The 24,886-nt window shown below is 36.7% G+C and overlaps 1 protein-coding gene across 1 annotated transcript in view; it reads right to left on the bottom strand.

The window, feature by feature from the left end:
* Positions 1-24,886, bottom strand: part of DHX15 (DEAH-box helicase 15) — a 52,458-nt gene that overhangs the window by 14,308 nt on the left and 13,264 nt on the right. The window contains exons 4-6 of the mRNA XM_004266199.4: positions 13,183-13,342; positions 11,384-11,602; positions 7,093-7,260 (exon numbers count right to left, since the gene is read on the bottom strand). Of these exons, the coding sequence (XP_004266247.1) occupies positions 7,093-7,260; positions 11,384-11,602; positions 13,183-13,342 (547 nt within the window). The remainder of the gene's footprint in view (positions 1-7,092; positions 7,261-11,383; positions 11,603-13,182; positions 13,343-24,886) is intronic.

Raw genomic sequence — 24,886 nt, 5'->3', positions numbered from 1 at the left:
TAGAAGATTAGGGGCTTGAGAATGACATGTTACATAATTTTTCTTTTTAAACAATGGGAAAATGGGATCCTCATTATCATTTTCCCCAAAACATCTCATTTTGGGAACAGATTGCTGCCATTAAGTAGGAGATACGTGTATATGCAAGCAGTTTACACAGAAGATAGATCAGAGTCTGCTCTTAAAGCTTTTACAGTTTGTAAAGAAACATTAGAGGTGGAGAGCAAGTGTAATGACATCAAAAATGGGCTGTAAGGTTTCCCTGGTGGTGCAGTGGTTGAGAGTCTGCCTGCCAATGCAGGGGACACGGGTTCGTGCCCTGGTCCGGGAAGATCCCACATGCCGCTAGGCTAGGTCCGTGAGCCATGTCCACTGAGCCTGCGCGTCTGGAGCCTGTGCTCCGCAACGGGAGAGGCCACAACAGTGAGATGCCCGCGTACAGCAAAAAAAAAAAAAAAAAAAAAAGCGCTCTAAGATTTTTAAAGTGTTTATTTCCAAAGTGAAGACAATGAAAACTTACCGAGAAAATGGCGTTTAGGAGAGTTGTTGAAGGTAAGGTGGGATCTACCCACAAGAGGGAAGGGAAGAGCACTAGAAATAGAAGGTTCGGCTTAAACGAGAGAGCATGTGGACAAGAATGCCCATAGGCACATGTAAGAAAGGACTCACACTGCCAGGAAATCTTGGAGGTTTAAAAGATTACTAGAATGCCGCGGAGCAACTAAGCCTGTGTGCCACAGCTACTGAGCCTGCACTCTAGAGCCTGCGAGCCAAAACTACTGAAGCCCATGTGCCTAGAGCCCGTGCTCTTCAACAAGAGAAGCCACCGCAATGAGAAGCCCAAGCACCATAACTAAGAGTAGCCCCCGCTCGCCGCAACCAGAGAAAGCCCACGCACAGCAACGAAGACCCAACGCAGCCAAAAATAAATAAATAAAATAAATTTTTATATATTAAAAAAAGATTACTAGAACATCACTAACAGGATAATATTTTAGAATCACTTGCATGTCTAAGACAAAAACACTCCCTTTGTGCATTGGTCAGTTGAAAAGACTACTAACTAGCAAATGGACAATAAACCATAAGTGGTTTGATGCTTAATGAAATATATTTTCCAGAACATTTTGAAGACATGCACATTCAATAATTAGAGCTGAAGCAAGCATAAACAAGGTTAACAGGTGAACTTAAATAAATACAACCAGAGTTTATTTAATATTCTTCTACAAAGTCAGTGTGTTGTAGTGGAAGGAGCAGGGGTAGGTGGCAAAGCCAGGAATCAAACCTAAATAGCTAAGTAAGAGTGGAGAGGTTTTAACACCCCCAAGCTTTAATTTCCTTTTATAACTCTTGTATACTAGTCTAGCTGAGACAGAGTTTTAAGATATAAACTTAGATAATGTGGAAAGCCCTTAAAACTATACAGAATCACAAACTACATGCCTGTGATTACATAAGAGGTCTTGTAATTTTCTGTTATTCTGGGGTGAAAATGGTTGCCATTATGGATAGATGTTGTACTTCTAGATAGATGTTTAAAACACATTTTGGGGGAAAAAAAATTTCACATATTTCTAATAGAACAAAATATACTCAATGTAATAAAAATGTATTGATGTGATTAACCCTTTGAGTTATTTAAAAACAATTTTTGTCCACCAAATAATTTCACTTGGTGTTCATGTGTCTTCTCTGGGTGTGTGTGTGACAAATCATACAACACCTTATAAAGTGGTGTGGATGTGTGATTTCACAAGTGTTTAAGAATCAGGTGATTACACCAACTTTGACAAGCTCCGTGTCATTACTGATGATAAAGTCAACTGCCATCCCAAAGTCACACTCTGAAATACAAGCATAAAAACACCTAGAGAAGCATGGTCTTTAGACTTTTTCCAAAGATTAAAAAAGTAAATTGGTTAAAAAGCTTTAAGGTGATAAAAACTTTTTTTTGAGTAGGACCTACCTACCCTATGAGAGGTGGGTTTTGGGACAAAAAAGGGGAACAATCATATAACAAATTGTACAACTCTGAGGGAGGTATTTCTACTGACTCTACCACTAGAGCTGGATAAACAATACTAACTAAGGCTAAATAAAACATACACACCCACAGATTACAAAAGAATAGAGAAATAAATGAGATGATAAAAGTTATCTAGCTGTCTTGGAACCTTAGCAGTGGGGTGAGTGAGGCAAGCCCTAAGTATGTTCTAAATGTGTTAAGTGGCACATGATCTAATTAGGAAGTGGTCATAACACAGTGATACTGAATTTGTCAAGGGACTTACATATTACTGACAGGAATATATACGTTATAAGCTTTCTAGACTGTAGCTTGCAAATAAGTGTTCAAAGTGTCTTAAAGAGTGTTCAAACCTCACTTGCAAAGGAATTATTTCAGGTAAATAACCCCATATATAGAATAAACATTATGACAAAAAGTCTGGCGATGCCAATTCTAATCTTTTTATATTGTATGTGTTAAGAATAAACTCTCAGCTAGATTTATCCCTTTCCTCCTCAATAATCTGCCTTCTAATGGAATCCACGTTGATTTATTTCAGTAATTCCATTTCAAAGTACTTGAGTTGCTCTACTTGAATTCTATTTGGACTCAGTAATGCAGTTAGGTTAAACAAATTTGGATTTTTAGTCCCTAGGGAACTCGGTGGGGGTCTCCAATTCAGTGAGGACATTAGCTTGTTTGTAAATGTCCCAGCAGCACCACACTAAGTTATCTTCAGAGAGTGTATTATTAAGCCTCTCTTTAAAACTATAGAGCCATCACCATAAGGGCCATTTCTCTTTTATATTGAGCAATGTATGCTCTGAGCATACACTGTTAATTAGTAAACTCTAAGATAAGCTACAGAAAAATCAGCTATTTGTATGGACAAAATTAATGAAAACTAAATAAAAACAAAAATAGTTGCTGGATTTTAATAACACCAAATCTACATAAAACAGCAGCTATAAGTCTTAGTCAAAAAATGCATACAAGTGACTTACTGATGAGTAAACTTTCATGCATGTACAAAAGTACTGTAGCTTTAGCTTAAAGTCAAATACTTGAACAAATGTCAAGCATGATCAAAACAGGTAACAGTCTCCACCCTCACATAAATTTATGAATTGCATTCTCAACCTTTCTTTTAAAACAATTTATTTATTTATTTATTTTTGGCTGTGTTGGGTCTTCATTGCTGCACGTGGGCTTTCTCTAGTTGCAGCAAACGGGGGCTACTCTCATTGCGTTGCGCAGGCTTCTCATTGTGGTGGCTTCTCTTGTTGCGGAGCATGGGCTCTAGGCACGCGGGCTTCAGTAGTTGTGGCTCTGGGGCTCTAGAGCGCAGGCTCAGTAGTTGTGGCTCTGGGGCTCTAGAGCACAGACTCAGTAATTGTGGCGCACGGGCTTAGTTGCTCTGCAGCATGTGGGATCTTCCCGGAACAGGGCTTGAACCTGTGTCCCCTGCATTGGCAGGCGGATTCTTAACCACTGCGCCACCAGGGAAGCCGTCAACCTTTCCTGATTAAAAACTTGAAAGTTTACCATTGGTGCTATGTTGCAAGTCCACATAAAAAGAACTCAGTAACTATTTGTAAAAGGAATACTGGTTAAGTACCCAGTGCCCATAAAAGATTACGTTTAATATAGCCTACATTTAAAAACTTGAGTACTAAAAAGCTGTTTTGTTATTAGTTTTACCACAATCCTATTAGGAACCCTATTTTGCATAAATTAATACAATGAGTAAGATAATAAGGTACTACCTTACAAAACGTGCTCGAATATAAAGTAATTTAACAAAAACATGAATCAAATAGTATTTTGTTTCACACTGGAAGCAGACTGTAAACCCCTAAATGTTCCTATGTAATTTTATTTATCTACTTACTTATTTTTGTGCTTTGTCACACTCTTTATATTTTTTTAAATTGGAGTATGGTTGATTTACAACACTGAGTTACTTTCTGCTGTACAGTTTACATATATATATATATATCCACTCTTTTTTAGATTCTTTTCCCATATAGGTCATTACAGAGTATTGAGCTCCCTGTGCTATACAGTAGGTCCTTATTAGTTATCTATTTTATATATAATAGTGTGTATATGTCAATCCCAATGCCCAATTTATCCCTCCCTGTAATTTTAAATGAATTGTATCAGTCAGTGACAGCACTCTTGAATGAAAGTCCCATTCTAGTAACTGGCAGTTATGTTTAATTAATGAATTCATGACAAAAGAATCAAGCCTTGGCCTCTAGTTCTTTGTTTTATAATATAAATAGGATATTACCAAAGTTGTAGCATTTAAAAAAGAGAACAGGAAAATAGCAACTGAATACCAGTTCTTACTGTTCTGGTATCCACCCACATTCCCTCATGTAACCTGTGTGCATCTTAATTCTTACCCTTCTTCTTTTTCCACAATCCCACCAATCCTTTCTTCTATTCTAACTGAACCTGCCAAGCCCTGGGTCTGATGGTCACTTGCTCATCTCGCCTGCCAGTCACTGCTTGGCCTTAGTGCATTTCAACAGTCTCAGGTTTTCAGCTGGCACTCCTACCTTCCCTGACCAGCTTCAAAATACATGATTTGCTGGGTGAATCCTCCTCTATAAACTTCTATAAAAATTGTTCACTTTCCCTTAAACATGCTGGGGTCCAATGTGTCTTTCCTCATAAAGAATAATGCACCAATTGCCAAGGGAAGTCCTCCCTCCCCTGGGATCATCCAGGGAGGCCATGACAGCCCTCTTCTCAACCTCTAAGATGAAGCTGACTCACGCCAGGAGATAACATGATTTCCCAACAAGAGATCCTATAGCTTTAGCTGAATGAAACATCATTAGTGGATGATGAAATAGCACTGTGGCCCTTAGTTTTGATTCTGAATTAAAAGCCTGAGATGGGATCCCAAGGTGAGTCCAAGCCCTGGGAACTCCAATGGCCTCCCCTCAACATCTGTGGCCATCACACATATATCCAACTGCTGCTGAATCACTCTTTTCAGAAAGACAAAATTCTCCTAAATATCCTAGGATTTACAAGAACATGAAAAGCAATAGTTTTAAAAACCAAACAACTCATTCTATTCCATGGGCTTTGGCTGTAGAGTCTACAAAATGTACCATGTACTGGACTGACACCAGACTGAACCTAAATTTCCAATATACTAGTATTAACAGAGCGAAGAGCTCAGATATGAAGTAAGTTTTAATGTGTGGGCCCAATAGTTCTCAAAGTAACTCAAAATGGAATGAAGAGAACTACATGAAAAGACAAACATGGCAAATCTTGCTGTAAGCCAATTTTACTCAAAGATAAATAAAAACACCATTTTAAAATTAAAACGAATGCAGATAACACAAAGTGTACATGATTTCAAGAGAAAATTAAATCACCTGCCTGGAGGATGTACTAACTCTAACTCCTCTTTACTACAGAAAATGTTTACGAAACAGCTATTTTTATATACATCCATTGACAAAGAGTGAAGTTAAAAACTCCACAGAGAATGAGTACTTTTCAGTCAACAAATCAACTTCAAAATTATATACTAAAGTTATCACTTAAAACTGTCCCCCAAAGTTCTGAATGCACATAAACAGAAAATATTTTAAAACATATTCTAGAGACAGCACTGACAAAAATAATTGCAATAATTGAACGTAATGAAGCTATGATCAGACTTTTTTTTTTAAATAATTGCAATGTTGAACATAATGAAGCTATGATCAGATTATTTTTTTAAAAGTCATATTCACTACTCTTGTTGATCTATGAAAAACTCAAAACCTAATATTTTTCCTTATCAACCTCCTGTTAATTTATATACCACTACGCTGGGGGTGCCTGACTTTTCAGTAAGTTCTTTCCATTTGAAAAATGTATCTGGTTCATTTAACTTTTACACAGCCATGTAAAGAGATAATTAACCATGATACATTTAAATATCTTTATAATTTGTAATTTTCCAACAATCATCAAAAATGTTGGGAAAAAAGATCGAAAAAATACAGCAAAAAAAATTGTGAATCTGTTAAGCTAGAATACAGACATAAGAAAGCAATAAATTCCAAATCTGACTGACAAGCAAGTCATAAGTGAGTAATATTTCCTAAGACTTTTCTATATGAATAAACTCAAGAAATGTGTAACAGTTGCCACGAGGGCCTAGACTGTTCTAGATATGTTAGTACCCTGTATACAATAAGCTTAATCCCCGACAATCATCTCCCCAAGGTGATGAAGGTAATCAACTATACCCAGTTTAAAATATGCAAACTTTAAAACCAGATCAAGAATCGTACCAAAATTCACATGCAGCTTATTATATAGCCTAATAAGTGGCTGGGCTTTTTAGAAGCCAAATTGACTCTAGTGGCTTTCCAACCTTTTCAAACAATGCAATCTTATTTTCAAAGGATCTAAGAGAATCTCCATCTCTTAAAAAATAAAGGCATAGCTACCTGTATCAAACTCAGATCTCCTTCCTGTACACGCCCCCCCCACACACAAAGCACCCAGAAACAAGGCTGGAATTCCCCTGGCTCCCTTCCTGTGCCAGGCAGATATCCACACCAAAAGGATCCACAGTTCCTGCCCACAAGAAATCCAAATATTTACGCAGTGTGATTAGTGTTGCTGTTATTAGAGATCTGTGCAGTCACCATTTCATACCTACAGACATGACATTTGGTTAGGTCTTGACAAAAATTCTAGGCAGAAGCCAAGGCACTAAAGAAAAAAGTACTTAGTTTCTGCCAAGTGATTTAATGGGGAGGAAGACATCTGGCTGTCTTCCTCACCCCAATCAACCTTCCATTTGCTAAGGAGGAACTTCTGGGGAGAGAGGGAAGCAGTATCTGCTCTTACTCTAAGGTCAAAAGATATGCAAAACTCTACTCAAATACATTTCTTTCTATTTACTTTGGAAATACAGGTAACACTGTAGCACACAATTCAGATGACAATCACCCATAACTTACTCCTTTATAATTAATTCAATATAGTTTGATATCTCACAGACAAATCTTTCGGCATTAATGCAATGTTTATAGAGAACATTTCAATGCTACCTTTCTTCCAATTGCTCCGTTCTGCTTTTTTGGAGGCGGAGGCTCAAAAATGCGTTGCTGCTGCTGAGGTGGGAGTGTAGAGTACAGTGGAATGATTTTAATGTCACCAACTTCAGGGCCCAAATCATCAACCTCACGCTTTATTCTCTTACAGGCTTCATCAATTTCCTACAAAAGTTTGAGTTTGAAAATAAAATGAATACACACTGAAACATTTTAAGTATTTATCATAATCCTAGTTCTATGCACCTTATTTTCATTTTAGTAATCAAAATTAATTTAGCAAATTTCACTGGGATTTCCATAAATAATCCAAGAAACTGACTTCTGTAGTCAAATAAACACAAAATTGCCTTATTGGCATTCCACACCCTTTTTCTTAGACTCGATATCCTAATTAATTCTCAACAAACTGTACTAAAATTGAAATTTCTCACCCAGGAATATTTAACTGCACTCATAACCTTTTCAATTTTCACAATCTAAAAGAAATTGATGTGCTAGATATTTTAAACAAGCCAATTAGGCTTTAATGTCACGTATCACTAATGCAATTATATGGAAGATTTGCTTCATTGTGCTTAATGAGAACACACACCTCTACAGTATCAACATAGATATTTAAGAACTAGGTTAACCCAAATATCTTAGAGCCTCTTCAAAAATTTCCCTACTACAGAAAACGATTCCAATACATTTGCATTCAAACCCAGTTTTAAAGAGAGGACACACAATGAATACTGAGAGTGTATGAGCGACAGGTGGATGGGAGGCTCTAGGGGATGGCAAAGGGACTTGAAAATGGGAAGGGAGCCAATTTTATATTTTACAGAAGCTTTGATTTAGTTAAACTCAGAAGTATGCTAAATGATTTGGCAGTCTGTCCAATAATCTCTACCAGAAGTTACCCTTACTGACAAATTATCTTTTATTCAAAAGACAGAATGATTTTTAAACATTTATCAGGTTAATTTATTGTATATTATAATCAAGCTAGAATAATTTTCCTTGAAATGATTGTAAATCAAAGTGCAACTCTGTTTCCATGTTAAAGAATACAAAGATTTTGGATACTTAAGAACAACAAAAAAAAGGTTTTTTCCATCAATTTCAAACATACCAGTTTTCTTGAATAACAGATAAAGTCTTGAAAATTGTGACACAGAAAATTACTACTAAGTATTTGATGTAATAGTTTCCTTTGAGATCTAAAGTTTCCAAACGAAAATGAAAGTTTGCTATTCACTGAAAAAAATATAACAAATGAAACAAATATTTTTACCAAAAAAACTGCTTTCAAATGCTGTACCTAATTAGAATGCCCCCTGCTGGTATACAAATACAAAATTAGACCTCTTCCCCACCCCCGCAAAAAAAACTGAATATAAATCCAAAACTAGATTTTATATATTACATATCCTATAGGAAAACTGACACCAGTATTTTCAATTTTGTTAATTCTATAATATATTCGACTGGAAAATAAATGGTCAGAAGCCACCAAATCCCAGATTTTATATAGAAAATTAAAAGTGCCCCAAATCATGCATTTGCAGACTCCAGAAATTTTAACAAGATTATTGTACTTGGAAGTACTAGAAGTATTTGCTAAGCATGTATGGAGCTAAAACAAAACCACTATTGCACGGGATATAAAGACTACTCTAAAGAGCAGAGGGGAAAAAAATGCCACACCATTTATGTTTTTATACAAAGTTCTAAACACTATGCTTTTAAACTCAGCAACAAAATTTTCCCTAAATTTAACCAAACTTCCAGAGTCAACACTGTCAGTTCTGAAGACCACAAAGCTTATTAACATTCATCAGCACAATGCAACCTTCTGCTTAGTCATGAATTGAGAACTGAGACAAAAGTTTAAGAGTTTCTGAATTCAGGAAAGACTTTCAGCTCCAAAAGCATCAATATGTATGTTAGTAAATTAATTCAGACCCTACTAATTTAAAGAATCTCAACTCCTGCATGTGGAAAAGATTCAGTGAAATTAAAGATAAAAGAATATACTGCTTAAAGAATGAAGGTTTCAACATCTTTAAGCATCTACAATTGATATTTCAATTATAATCGTTCTTATCTAATTCAGTAGCACAGCTCCTCTAAGGAGTTCTTCTAGGAACACTTGATTTAATGGATTAACAAAAAAATAATACACATTCTAGAATTCACATGTTTTCCAACCTTTCACCAATTAAAAACTGGTCTCTCCCCTCCCAAATTAACTCAAGGGACTACAGAAAACACAACTGTTTACGTGGTCAAAATGGTAACATGGTCATCATTTTTAAATGTCAAGATAGCTAAATTTTATGGATGCTATTCAAATTTATGGAGACAGGAGTACTGAATTCCCAGAATCTACCATTTAACTGACCAAGTAAAAATAACAGGTTCACAGACATGAGGAATAGTAGTATTGCTACCTTATCCTTAAAGGTCTTTACATTCTTCAAGACTTTATTAGTCTTCTAAAGGAAACTTAAAAATGCAACAGGACACATGTAAACCTAGTTCAATTACAGTAATACTTTACTGAAAGATACACACATTTGAAAACCTTGGGGCTTATTCCCTTCCTTTCCCCAGCTGTGGGGTAGCTGCCAAAATATCAACCACAGAAATTTAACTCATAGAAAAGCATCTCAGGTCGTCTCCATAAGGCCATCTGATATTTTTGATAGAATTCTAATATGCTTGTCTATCTGAACATAATGACTATTTTGAATAGCCGTTAAAAAAACATGCTATGCACTTTGGAGGAAGTGAGAAACTATAGAGACCATACACAAAAGAACAAAATGAATACAACAGCCTCAACATTGCATTATAGGATAAACACTGTTTACATGCATCTAAAAAGCATTTGGTACTCTTGCTTACAAAATATATATATAAATTCTTCCATTCAAAATGCATACAAAGGGAGACTAATACATACAGAGATCTATCTGTAAAACTGAATTTGCAACCCACCTTTTTTCCCAAAAGAACAAATATGATTCTCTACTGTGAATGATTTTGCACCCCCAGGGGACATTTGGCAACGTCTACAGACTGGGGGAGTGTAACTGCATCTAATGCGTAAAGGCCAGAGACACTAAGAAACATCCTACAATGCATGGGGTACCCACAGCAAAGAATTAATCAGCCTACAACATAAATAGTGCTATGGTCGAAAAACCCTGCTCTACAGAAAAGAAACTATGGTCAATGGGACAGAAATAATAAATCATATGGACAATACTGAAAAAATGCAAGGGTAAAAAAGTCACTCAACATTTATAGCTCTTAATGCAACAGCATTTGATCAAATATTATATATCAAGCATCCCTGCAGACTGAACGCAAATAAGAGAGTTCACATTCTAGTGGAGGTGAATGAACAGCACAGATACAGAACATTTCCAGCTATGAAGAAAGTTGTAATGGAAAAGCACTCCTCTAGAACCTTGCTAGGAATAGAATCTCATTCAGGTAGGAATAGGATCCTACCTGACCTATTGAATCAGAATCTTCAAGCTTTCTAAGTGATCAGCACATATATTAGTTTGAGAAGCAAGTTCTAGAAAATTCACAAAGCCTACTACAGCAAATGACAAGCTTTAAGAAAACCTCTAGAAAAGGCTTTCTAAAACTATTTTATCCAGATAGCTTTCATTGAGCTTATTTAGCCATCAAGAATTTTTCAGCACACCTGTAAACATCCTGTTGGATATGAGTTTAGAAAATGCTGCATCTGAGAATAAAATTCCTATCTTAAAATTGATGTAAATTCTAACTAAGGAATTTCAGTGATTCCTTCCAATCCTCAGTAAACACATGCAAGAAGACAAAAACAAAACACACACATTTGTTTTGATGGTAGATGGGCACCTGAATTACCTGAGTTCACTTACAAACTAAATTACTGACTATAATAACCAGATTTCACATCACCTGTGATTCAAATTCATACCTCAGCAAAACTGCAAATTAACACAACACTACTCACCACCCAGGTCTCTCCAAAGTTGAGACTACAATTGCTAAATCTTGAAATTCTAAAAGCATTTAATATTCTTAGGGTAATTAACTAGAACACAAAGACTAATAGTATAAAAGGGTATTCCTAGAGTACACAGATAAAAGGAGTTAAATATTTCATATATATATACAATCAGGTTGAAGAAAAACTTTAAATACTGGGATAAGAAATATATGGTTAATATATGCCAAGTTCTTAAAGTTGTTGCCTAATAGAAACTATAAATAATGAAGCAAATAATGACAATACCTCTTGACCAGTTAAGAAAAGTAGAAGATCTCCTTCCTCTTCTTCACACATATGAATCTGGATCACGGTTCGAATTGCTGCTTCAAGATAATCTCTCTCTGGTTCGGGAGTATAAAAGATCTCAACAGGATGTGTACGCCCAGGAATAGTTAAGAGAGGACAGTTATCAAAGTAAATCTGGAATTTTCCTGCATCTAGAGTAGCGCTCATAACTATAACCTGAAAAGAAAACAGTAAATTAAGTGAAGCTGTCTTCAAAGATCCTTATGTGGTTTTAAAGTAAAAAACAGAAGAGTAATGTTTACTGCTCCAAATATGTCAATATGCCTAAATAAACTGTGATTAAAAAATTCAAATACAGAAAAGCTGTGCTATAGTAAGCTATTTACATTTTTAAAAAGTAGGAATAAACCTGGCATCCAATAAATAAACTAGAATACATGTTCATGAAGCAACACCTTAAAAACCAAAGTTTATATAATTACATGATATGTAAAAGGGCTTGGTAAAAGACAACATAAATATGTAGTATGATTGCAGCTATGTTATTAAAACAAAACATGACAACCTTGCACATAGGGGAAAACAGGAAGAAAGCGCAAAAACAAAACAAAACAAAATATTTCTCTATTCTTCCAAACCATCTTTATTAAGCATATGTTCTTCAGAAAATTTTCTAAAACAGAGGCTTTCTATACTGCTGTAAAAGCCACAGTGAAAAAAGGTTGTTCAGGTGCAGGGTTGCATGACCGTGTAGTCACCCTCCTTTTATTTAAATTATGACGTTATATGACCCATTAAAAACGTACTTAAATAGAAGGCTCCCCCCTTAAACATTCCACTACAGAGTTCTTAATTTCTACTTTGAGTTCCTAACTAAAAATTTCAGTAGCTCATAAGGTTTAATCAATAATGACAGTACTCATATAGTTATTCAAATATATTCTTTAAAAGCATAAATTTAATATTTATAAGCCAAATCATACTCAATATCAATTTTTCTTAAGACCAAGAATCTTTCTGCCTAGTATACAAACCCTCTGTAACACATACACTAACACACGATACTAAGTTCCAATGAATGGTACACACATACACACAGACACAATGCAAAAGGGGAACTTCATAAACTTTGGGAGACAAAAACGTCAGCATATTCAGTCAGTTTTAAGCCCTTATCAACACAGTAACACTGGCCAGGGTCTAAGTGGTGTAATGGACAGAAAAACAAACAAACAAACACAAGACCCTAGGTTAAGGGAAGGCATTTCTAAGGAGTGGTTTATTCTGGGTGTAGATATTCCACTCTCCAGCATTACGGGTTATAATGAGCATGTTTGTGTTGGGACAAGGACAAAGATTTGATCCTTAATGAAGGCGTTCCCTGTACTTAATAAAGTCAGGGTGAACAGAAGGCTTAAAAACACCATTAGATCATTTAAAACAAAACAAAACAAGAAACAAAAAACTGGGTGGGTTAGAAACTGAAAAGATTTGGCTTAAAAATACATTACTAAAATATATTACTAAAAATACATTACTAAAAAATACATTACTAAAAATACATTACCAAAAAAATTTGGCTTAAAAAGGCATTACCAAAAATACATACTTAAAGTCTAAAAGACACAGCAAGGTAAATTAGAAAGAAAGGATAACCACTATAGGTACTCTTATTGGTTGCTTCTTTTACAGGTGATTATTTTTTGTAGTCGATTAGAGTGAGCATCATGTGCTCCCTGTTTTTTATATATACATACATATATAGGTATTTTTTAAGAACAAATAAATTAATTCACCTTTAAATCTGATCTCTGTCTAACAACCTCCTTCAGAACACCCATGAGAATATCTGTAGCCAATGTCCTTTCATGAGCCTCATCAAGAATTATTACACCATAACGCTCCAAGAGAGGATCATTCATAGCTTCACGAAGTAACATCCCATCAGTCATATACCTATATTGACAAAGAACATGTTAGTTAAGGTTCATTTAGGGCATTTTAAAACTAACCTTCATGACATAAATATGAAATGCAAAGACATCAGGTAAGTCAAAATTAAACTCTTATTCAAACCAAGTGTGCTATTGTTTCATAATCAATTGCAAAATTAAGCTTCCAGAAAAACTTTTCAGTGAATATATCAAAGTTATACATTATCAAATCCTGTCAAGTGAGCCTGTAATACTGCAATGCATTGAGAAAACAAGGTAAATCTGATGATGGAATATAACAAACACATGGTTTCACACAAATGCCAAAGCAAAATTAGTCACTTAAAAAATTTCTTAAAAACAAAATAAAATTTTAAACAAATATTCAACCTGCGAATAAAACTAAGAAACCATTTTAAGTTGCTTTATCACATTACAGCACTAAAATGTTTTACTTCTTTAAAATCCTAATAATTCCTCACTTAAGCTAACAGACTCCTGGTTCAAAAGGACTAAGAGAGCACAAGTCTACCATCTTTCTTTCCCCAGCCCCATCCAATTCAATAAAATGATGGTAAAGAATCATAAAAAGGAATATATTCATGGAATGAGTAGCAGCATTACCACTATGGAAATGCTGATAAATACATATGGAAGAGAAAAGGCAAATGGCATTAGCTGTATCAATGAAGCAAAGAGGAAAACTAGGCTTAGGGATGGCTCAAGAGAAGACAGCTAATGTGTGATACAGGCACTCAGAAGAAGGGTGGTTTGCAGAATGGCTGTATGGGTCAGCCATCTCCTGTCCATTCCATTCTGGCTGCTACTGTCACTAACACGAAACGCTATCCTACATTTGGCACCTGGACAAATTGCAAATGCTGAAGTCACAGGTCATTCAGTTAAAATACAAATCCATGGTTTTATTTACAGAATTAAAAGCAGTATAAAAATCTGATGTCATTATTTATGACTTCACTATTCTGGCTCTATTTTTTGTATTGTTTTGTTTTGTTTTGCGGTACGCGGGCCTCTCACTGTGTGGTCTCTCCCGTTGCGGAGCACAGGCTCCGGACGCACAGGCCCAGCGGCCATGGCCCACGGGCCCAGGCACTCCGCGGCACGTGGGATCCTCCCGGACCGGGGCGCGAAACCATGTCCCCTGCATCGGCAGGAGGACTCCCAACCACTGCGCCACCAGGGAAGCCCCCTGGCTCTATTTTTGACAAATTAGTCTAATCTAATCTTTCACGGACCAACTTGATATTTTTAGCTAAGGCCATCTGCTGGAGCACCAAGTTCAGCAAAATGACAGTATACAACCCACAGGAAGCCCTCTCTTTATTTTACCTGAACTTAATTGTAAATTAAGACTTTTGGCAAAGAAATCCATCTTTACTCTTTATATGTTATGTTTCCTTCTTCTTTGGTCCTATTTTAAAAAGGAAGCTACCACATTCCTGGCATCGACACAGCATTACCTGCAAGATTATTTTATATTAAGACCATGAAGCAAAAACAGAGCCAATTAATCTATGACTCAATGCCTTAACCACAGTGCACCACGGTGCATGAATCAGCTACACTATCTTCTAGATGCTCTGAAATATCTTTTATCTCTTTGAGGACATGTGGTGCTTTCTCCTGCCTTCAGATGTTATTACTGACATGAGCTGGGCAGTCCTTTTGCACATTATCTCAGTAGCAAAATATTAATACAGTTTCATCTACTTGTGGATAATTTCCTTAGATTCAACAAAGCTCTTGTCTGTTGCTTTGCAAGGCAAAAAACCCGAACTGGTCACTCTTTGAACAGCAAATATCTGCTTAAATACTATCAAATTTACACTCTACTGCTCAGTTTGCAAGCCAACTCATTTCAACATGGAATCTTAGTGTATTATTTTGAAGATACTTTAATTAACAAATGAACTCAACATATGTAGTTACGGCAATACATATTACTTATTTGAAGTGACAACTTGTACAGCTAGATCAAGTTCAAGCACTGACAACCACCTAACTTCTACCTGCTTAGAAGACCCACATAGACTGTAAAATGCATTCTAATTTCACATATTAAAATTGTGATTAAAAAGCCACTAAAGTATCAAACTTTCACTTGAAAAGTCCTTAAAAAAAAAACAAAACACCCTTTTATTTTGATCTTTTCTCATATTCCTCAAACTTCAGACCACCAAAACACTATGGAGGCATCCAAAAGGAGAGCTAACCCAAATGCTCATTCTTTCATATTTTTCTGAGAAGAGGGGAAAGGTTACAAATGGCAGTTTATATATTAAATTAATGGAACTATTATTTGCCTTCTTTTATTAACAAATTGTATTACCTATTACCAAGTTAAATGGTCAACTAAACCTGAACCCTCTGACTTCCAGATTCTACAGACTCCTAATAGTTCAATATTGATTAGATCATCACCCAGTGATCCAATTCTATGACATGTTACAGTTAATTATCTCCTGCATCACCAGCTAATATGGGAAGCTTGCTGTTTGTACAACAGAGAGCTTCAGGAAAAAAGACATTTGTGAAGTTGGAAAATCTCTCAAAGATACAATCAAATTTGCTGCTTTCCCAGTGAAGAAAACTGAGTACTAGCAGTTAACTTTTCCAGGGTCTCAAAACCAGTTAAACAGCTTACTAAGACTAGGTATCAGTGTACTGATTCCCAATCCCAGGCCCCTCCTACACTAACACACTCTCCTAAAAGTCCCAGATAAATAAATGAAAAAGATACCTGGTGATTTGCTGTACTGCTAGATGTATGAAACCCTTTGCTAAAAAAAACAAAGTAACCTGAAACAGAGCACAAAAAAGGGAGAACCAGGTAGGTACTGGTGGTCCTATTAAAACCCTAACCATTTTCTTTTAGTTAGGTCAAGTTTTACTACCTTTCATAGTAGTGATAAAATACTTAACCCAGACTAAGGGGTGAGCCATAAAAATAGGGGGTCACAATAATAAATTGTAATTACATTATTCTGAAGTTTCAGTAATGGACTAGTAAACAAAAATTGCACAGGACGGCCGAACTCTACATTTTACTGGATACCCTATTCTCCAGTGTTTTTTTAACTGTCTTAGGACAAAGACTAGCTTAAAAAGTCATCAGCATCACCTGGCAACTGGTTAGAAATACAGAACTGGCCTCACCTCAGACCTACTTAATCAAAAATTCTGAAGGTGAGGCATAGCAATCTGTGTTCTAACAAGCTTTCCTATGATTCTGATGCTTGCTAACTTGTGGAAAGCACTAGTCTAAATTAATCAAGTTAAACAAGAGGCAGGGTATTCCCTGGCGGTCCAGTGGTTAGGACTCCAAGCTTCCAATGCAGGGGGGCCAGGTTCAATCCCCGGTTGGGAACTAAGATACCGCAAGCCGTGTGGCATGGCCAAAAAAAAAAAGTCTTTGGCGCTATTAAAATAAAACTTAAAAAAAAAAAAAGAGGCAGATTAAGCAAAGTAGATGGTTAAGGTGGCAAAAACATCCTTGGAGCAAGTCAGAAACAGTCCCTATTTCCAAACAGGACTGTCTATATGATAAAACAAAGCAAAAAAACCCGGTGTGCTAAGTACTATCAATTTAGCTTAAGTATTTTTTGCAGTCAATGCGCACAGGCAGACGGCATGGTACAAGCCAACCGCAAACTCTGATCCCAACCAATGTCACAAATTCTGGTATAAACAAAGCACTTTAAAACATTATGTACTGCAAACGTGTTATTTGTTTATAGTTTTCTTTACATATATTTATAATTTTTGAAACATCTCAAGTAGTCAGATTCAAAGAAAAGCCATAAAGGGAAAAAAGATCCACAGAAAGGTGACAAATGCTTTGCAAAATGAACACCAGAAATTTAAAAAAAAATTTTTTTTTTTTTTGTGGTACACGGGCCTCTCACCGTTGTGGCCTCTCCCGCTGCGGAGCAGAGGCTCCAGACGCGCAGGCTCAGCAGCCATGGCTCACGGGCCCAGCTGCTCCGCGGCATGTGGGATCCTCCCGGACCAGGGTATGAACCCGTGTCCCCTGCATCTGCAGGCAGACTCTCAACCACTGTGCCACCAAGGAAGCCCTAAAAAGTTTTTAATAATAAACTATGTATTATTTATAACTTTAATGAATGTCAACAAGTAATGCTCAAGTTATGAGTGATGAAAAACTGACTAGGGCTTCCCTGGTGGCGCAGTGGTTGAGAGTCTGCCTGCCAATGAGGGGACACGGGTTCAAGCCCCAGTCCGGGAGGATCCCACATGCCGTGGAGCAACTAAGCCCATGCAACACAACTACTGAAGCCCACATGCCCTAGAGCCCGGCTCCACAACAAGCCACCGCAATGAGAAGCCCATGCGCCACAACAAAGAGTAGCCCCAACTCGCCGCAACCAGAGAAAGCCCGCGTGCAGGAATGAAGGAAAAAACCTGACTGTATGGGTAAGCAATCCTCAGTAACAGTGTTCTCGGGGCGGGGGGGGGCCAATAATAAAAGACTCCCTGCCTCAGCGCCACCCCCCCAATTCCAGACTGATCAAAGATGTTTAAGACAAAAACATACTAGAGTACAGAATACATGGAGGCTTATTTAAAACAACCTTGGCCAGGGTGTGATGTAAAATCCACATTAAAAAGTGGTTAAACGCTTGTATAAAATTCGTGTTTCTGCAAGGCATGAAATGTCATAAACAAGGCAAGGAAACAAATGGCAAACTAGGCAAAAACTGCAGCTCATATCCAGAATACCAAACTGCTAAAAGTTCATACAAATCAGTAAGAAAAAGGCCGACCAACCATAGAACAACCATAGGACAAAGAATAGAAAGTTACCAAATTTCATCAATCCTATAATACTGTATATTTTTAAAATTTTCCTTCTCTGTGATTGGCATGCATTTTATTTTTATTTTTCCACTCATGATTTTTTAAATTGAAGTATAGTTAATTTACAATGTTGTGTTAGTTTCTGCTGTACAGCAAGGTGATTCAGTTATACATATACATACTTTTTAAATATATATTCTTTTCCATTATGGTTTATCATAGAACACTGAATATAGTTCTCTGTGTTATACAGTAGGACCTTGTTGTTTAAAGCATACATTTTGAAATAGCACCTGTCAACCAGGTAGCAATACTCCTGGAAAGATGAAAAAAGCATCTCAGATTCCAAAAAAAAATACAAATGGCCCATAAATACATGTAAAGATGCTCAATTTCATACAAAAGAAATGCAAATTAAAACCATAATGAGATTCTATTTTTCACTTACAATACTGACAAAGATAAAAAAAAAAGTTCCACGACAAAGTGTTGGCAAGAGCATGGAAACTGATGCTCATTTTCTCATCCCTTACTGGTCTGAGGAGATAAAATCTCTGTGAAGGGAAATCTGGCCACAGCTAATAAATTCAAACACACCCTTTGATCCAACCAGTTTCATTTTTAAGAAACTCATTTCACAGATATACTCACCTGTACACATGTGTGAAAAAATGTGTGTACAAGATTGTAAGGGAGTACCTAGGGCAGCAACTGATTTTAATAACAAAAACTGTAAATTTGAGTGTCCATCAGAAGAATTAAACTATGCAGCCATTAAAAAGAATGAGGCGGGCTTCCCTGGTGGCGCAGTGGTTCAGAGTCTGCCTGCCGATGCAGGGGACACGGGTTCGTGCCCTGGTCCGGGAAGATCCCACATGCCGCGGAGTGGCTGGGCCCGTAAGCCATGGCTGCTGAGCCTGCGTGTCTGGAGCCTGTGCTCCGCGACGGGAGAGGCCACAACAGTGAGAGGCCCATGTATCGCAAAAAAAAAAAAAAAAAAGAGGCAACTTTGTTTACTGATCTACAACAACCTCCAAGATAAATATAAATGAAATCAGCAGCCATTCGTCTTGAACCAGCCCTACTATAAACTCTGAATTAATCTGTTCTGAAAATCCTAGTTACACGGTGCTTTTCCAATACTGTTAGGGTTTTGGTTACCTTTCGAAGTATAGGCTTTATCCTGGCATGATTAAATATGCATGTAAATCAAAACTATGTTCTTAGAGGATCCAAAATTTGTCTCAGTATGACCCAAAGAAATTCTTGGTATCTGCTTCAAAGAGTATTTAGTATAAATGACAGGCACTGTTCATTCTGAGTAATTAGACTTACTGCTTCACAAATACTTACACATAACTATATGGAGAGATGAAGAATGAGGATGGAGAGGAATAACAACACATACAGTAGTTAAGAACACATCCTTGTTGCAAGACAAACCTTGATCAAGTCCCTGCTTTCTTACTGGTGTTCAACCTTGAACAAGTTCAACTTCTCTAATACTCCATTTGAAAAATGAGAATATGGTAGCTATTGTTTAAATTAAATAAAACAATGTATATAAAACACCTAACTGCACCAACTGCCTGGCACTTGGTAAGTATTCAATACAGTAGAACTCTACACTACACTCTTAACTAACCTCCACCTAATGAATGAATCCTTGGGAAAACCACCCTTACTCTACAAACATACTGTAGTATAACTACACTTTTGTCCCTGCCAGTTGGGACAACATAATCATATGTGACATGATGATCAACTTTTAGAACAGAAAAGAGAGTTGTACGTATGTATCCTAAGTTGTATGCTCCAGAAAAGCTTGAAAAAGATAAATCACACACACAAAAACTATCAAATGTGTGAGATAACTACAGAAGAGTGAAAAGTGTCTGGAATTCCAGAATTCCAAAAGACTGAACTCTCTTAAATTCCAGAAAACAACACCTGTGTACTTTGCAAGTGTTTGAGGTTTAGATCCCACCTTTAGAACTAGACATTTTACTAAGTAATGGAACTCCAAAGGGCCCATATTCAAGGAAATGGGTTGGTCCTACATTAACAGATTGACGAATGAATGTATGGGTTTTAAGCTAAAATAAAATGTTTAACATTTTCATAAATTTTCTATTTACCACTGTTTTTATTTTATTTTAAATTTTGACTGCGTTGGGTCTTTGTTGGTGCACATGGGCTTTCTCTAGTTGCGGCGAGCAGGGGCTACTCTTCATTGCGGTGCACAGGCTTCTCATTGCAGTGGCTTCTCTTGTTGCAGAGCATGGGCTCTAGGCACGCGGGCTTCAGTAGTTGTGGCTCACGGGCTCTAGAGCGCAGGTTCAGTAGTTGTGGCGCACAGGCTTAGTTGCTCCACAGCATGTGGTATCTTTCTGGACCAGGGCTTGAACCCGTGTTCCCTGCATTGGCAGGCGGATTCCTAAGCACTGCACCACCAGGGAAGCCCTACCACTGTTTTTAGATTAACCCACTACAATCCAGTCAAGTGACATATGTGTCTCTATTAAAGAAAAGCTACCCATATTAAAATGCCTACACAAACAGGTTTGTGTCTGGTAATTTCTTCAAAGTTATAATGGATCAAGACTTCTGAAAGAGACAATGACTAAAAGAAGTACTTACACACTTTCCTACCACAAAACCTATTTTTGTTTAACACCCCTATCCGTAGAATAATTTTTTAATGACAATAGTAAGGAACAGAAAAATAACAAAGCTAAAATAGTTTGCATTTATCAGGAATAATATTCAGAAGATAGAACTACATAGAGTACAGTGATTTTATAAAATATTGTTCTTTTCACCAGCAAATATGGTGAGTCTAAACACCCTACCCTTCCTTCACAATGCCAACACTATGAAATGGTTGATTACCCAAAAAAAAGCAAACAATTTTTAAACATGCTTACAGTGAATGCTATTATACTTATTAAAGAGCTACTGATAGTTATCAAATACCTTCATCCATCAAAACAATTTTTTTCCAATATCAGTTAGTACTTCTGTATGCCATGTGCACAAAAAAAGTTGATCATACATTTTAAGTATATAGAAGTCAGTTTAAAAAATGAAGTTTTTTACCTCTTTTAAGTGACCTGGCTATTTCTGGACTCATCACTAACTTAAGAAAGTCTTCTTGTGCATGTCCAAAATAGCTAGCACTGTATGCCTCAGTTCTATGAATTTATTTTAGACAACTTCACAAACCTGATCCACAAGAACACAGCCATTTAAAAAAGCAAGACATTTTGTTGTTCAATATTAAGATCTCCTAAAGGACAGCTCACATACAATCCACTAAAGCACAATCTAATTTTACTGTGTAGAAAAATAAAGGTGGGAGCATCCAATCTGATTCCGCAGACATCACATTAGCAAATAATGGTGGTTAAGAATGAAATAATGACTGAGTTTTTTCTTTCAATGTCCAATATTTGTTTAATAATCTATTAAGTTGTTAGAACATAAATACTTATTAGGTTCTTAGAACCAAACTACTAAATAAACAAGAATTCTGAGTTATTTCTTTAGGCCTAGGGTGTCATGAAAAAACTCCTGACATTAAGCATGCTGCAAATCAAAGCAGCATGGGAACTTCTACTCTACTTAAAATCTAGCTTATTTACCTAGTTAATTTGCCCATTTAAGTCTCTCCATCCTTCTCAGCTCAGATGAAATACCACCTCTTCTGTGAAATCATCTACACAATTCATGTGACATTCAAACTACCTTCTTAATTGCTTCATAGCTTACCTCCCCAACCAAGTCAGAAAAGAGCCAGCAACACTAGCTCGGTTCCTTTATATACATAATGATCCTTTCACTGGTAAAGGGATAAAGATTTATATAGGCTCACGTTCAGTCTGACATATTCTTAGCAAAAGCATTACCCAGTATGAGCAACACTAATCTTACTATAACCACAACACCATATTTAGCATGATATCAGTTACAATGAGAACAAATCACTATTAAATGTAAACAGTCACATGGAAAGGTACTATACAGTACTTGGAATAATTTGCAATCTACAATGTTTTAATGCAATTCTAGTATCAAAAAAATGGACAGGGACTCCCCTGGTGGTCCAGTGGTTAAGAATCCACCTTCCAATGCAGGAGACATGGGTTCAATCCCTGGTCGGGGAACTAAGATCCCACATGCCGCCGCAGGGCAACTAAGCCCGCCCGCCACAACTTCTGAGCCCTCTCGCACTAGAGCCCACACACGAGAAAGCCCACGTGCCAAAACTGAGCCCTCGCACGGCAATCAGAGAGAAGCTTGCACGATGCAACAAAAGATCCCACGTGCCCCAAACTAAGACCCGACGCAGCCAAATTAATTACTTATTTTAAAAACGGACCAAAAAAGCCAAACAGAAAACATCAAATCACACTTATCAAGTATATATAGCCTCATAGTTATTAACTGAAATGCTGAAGATCAGCAGCCAAAGAATACAGCTTTATTTTGGCAAACAGCCAAAATACATTTGGTATGTGTTTCAGAGTTAAGGATCTCATCAAGCAAAAGAAATTAATAGAAAAATAAGGAAACTAAATCATTTTTTTCAAAATATACTGCATGCAAATTTTCATAACTTTTGAAGGAAATGTTCTCCCATCTTCACAACAGAATTTACAAAGCTAGGATCAATGTGTAGGTTCTACTTAGTGTTTTCTTTTAATTTATTTGGCTGCGCCAGGTCTTAGTTGCAGTATGCAGGATCTTCAGTTGCAACATGCAGATCTAGTTCCCTGACCAGGGATTGAACCCGTGCCCCCTACACTGGGAGTACGAAGTCTTAACCACTGGGCCACCAGGGAAACCCCCTACTTGGTGTTTTTAAAGATGTTGGCACTGTAAACAAAAGAGACTTCTATAATCCCTTGTGAGTGCCTAAGTATAAACACAAGCATCAAATGTAATACTATATGCAGACCTTTAGGAAATCAAGTTAGCTTTCTATGAATTAACAAAAGCCAACAGAATTTCAATTCTAAGGTGACAACAGTGATTTTTTTAGTCTCTATGACAGGAACTGCTTAAGTGGTAAATAGCCACATTTACTCTTTATTCCCACCCCTTTCTAAAGATCCACTAAAACCGCCTTTCCCTAACTTCAGTGCTACACTTGAATTAGAACAAAGCCTACCATATAACAGATGTTCAATAAAGTAGTTTATAATTGATGTTTGTATAATTAATGACCTCTAATGACCAGATATCTGTTTCCACATCTTACCTTCAGTCCTAAAAGAATATTTGGATTCATTGATTAATTTCATATTGACAAGTAACGTTTAATTCAAGCTAAAACTCCCAAATTGTAATTCAATTGTTGTATTAAAAGGAACTTTATTAAATTGGTTTTATAAGTCCATTTTAAATTAACCAGGTTAACTGGTTAATAAGATCCAATAATTTCTCAAACTGGAAATCTTCCACCACTATCAGCAGCAGCAAGAGTAGAAATGTTGACTTAGCACTTGCTGGGTAACAGGAATTACTCCATGGGCTACACACAAATTACACATATGATCTGAGAACAACCCTAAGATGTAGTTGTTATTATCAGCTCCATCTTCTGAAAAAAGCAATAAGCTCAGGGGAGATTAATTACGTGGCCAAAATCACACCTAATAAGTGGCAGAGCTAGGACACAACTCAGGCACTGCAATCCTAGAGTCTGTGCTCTACAATCTCTTTCCTTTTGACTCTCTTCTCAAGTCAACTTTTCAGAACAAGACTGTCTTGTTGGAAACCCACTCTGGAATCTCTAAGTAGTCCTTATAAAGCTGGTGCTTCGAACTGTTGTTTCCAGGGGTCCCAAAGAATTTGCTATGGCAATGTCTGATAAATCCTCCCCAAGGGTCAACCTTAGATACTCTATTTTACTGGGTTCTTATATTTGTTAAATATTTTTGGATTCTCTTTCATCTTCTTGCCTAGACTGTCTTTTGGAGATTAAAAAATTCTGCAAGTTTCCGATCCATGTTCCATGGAAAAGCACCTCCTTGGCTGGTTTGCTCAAAACTTCTCTCCCTCAAGTTTTACAAAGGGCTTACCACACCTTAAAACCCAAGGCTTTATTTCTCCCTGTCACTTAATTAAATTTCAGCTATGTCCTGTCTTTTAACTTTCCTTGATTTTCTAGCATCTTGTCCTGAAGTTATATAAAAGATAAACATCTCAGGATAGTGCACAGTCATACAGAGCTAAAAGCATGTGTCCTCCAATAAAGAGCTGCAACACTTTCTGCTTCATCAACATTATCCTGGGTTGAGTTCTTAGTCTTGTGACATCCCAAAATTGAAATGAATCTGATACCCAAAAGCAAAAGATTCAGAATAAAAGGCAAATTATGTACATAAAATCACTATACCTTCTCCACCAAGACAAGTTTAAACAAATCAGGGAAAATGTCTTTCCATGAAAATTCTACCCTTTCCATGATTATATTTAAGATTCACCCTTAGTCTACATTGTAGTGACAAATTTTCACACTCCTCTGCTGCCCCTTCCGTGTCCTCAGAATTTTTTTTTTTTAAAGGATTCATGCACAAGACATGTCTACAGATACAGACACAAACTCTCTTCCCAAAGGGTTTATGTTCCAATTAGGTAAGGAAAAAAACAAAAAAACCCCAATCTCTGATCATCCATACTGTCTACAAACCAGTCCTGAAATATCTCAAAAGCCATCTGC

This window comes from Orcinus orca, chromosome 4 (assembly GCF_937001465.1).
Source record: "Orcinus orca chromosome 4, mOrcOrc1.1, whole genome shotgun sequence".
Lineage (NCBI taxonomy): Eukaryota > Metazoa > Chordata > Mammalia > Artiodactyla > Delphinidae > Orcinus > Orcinus orca.
The sequence above is the reverse complement of the archived record's forward strand: the minus strand, read 5'-3'. Positions and strand labels throughout refer to the sequence as shown.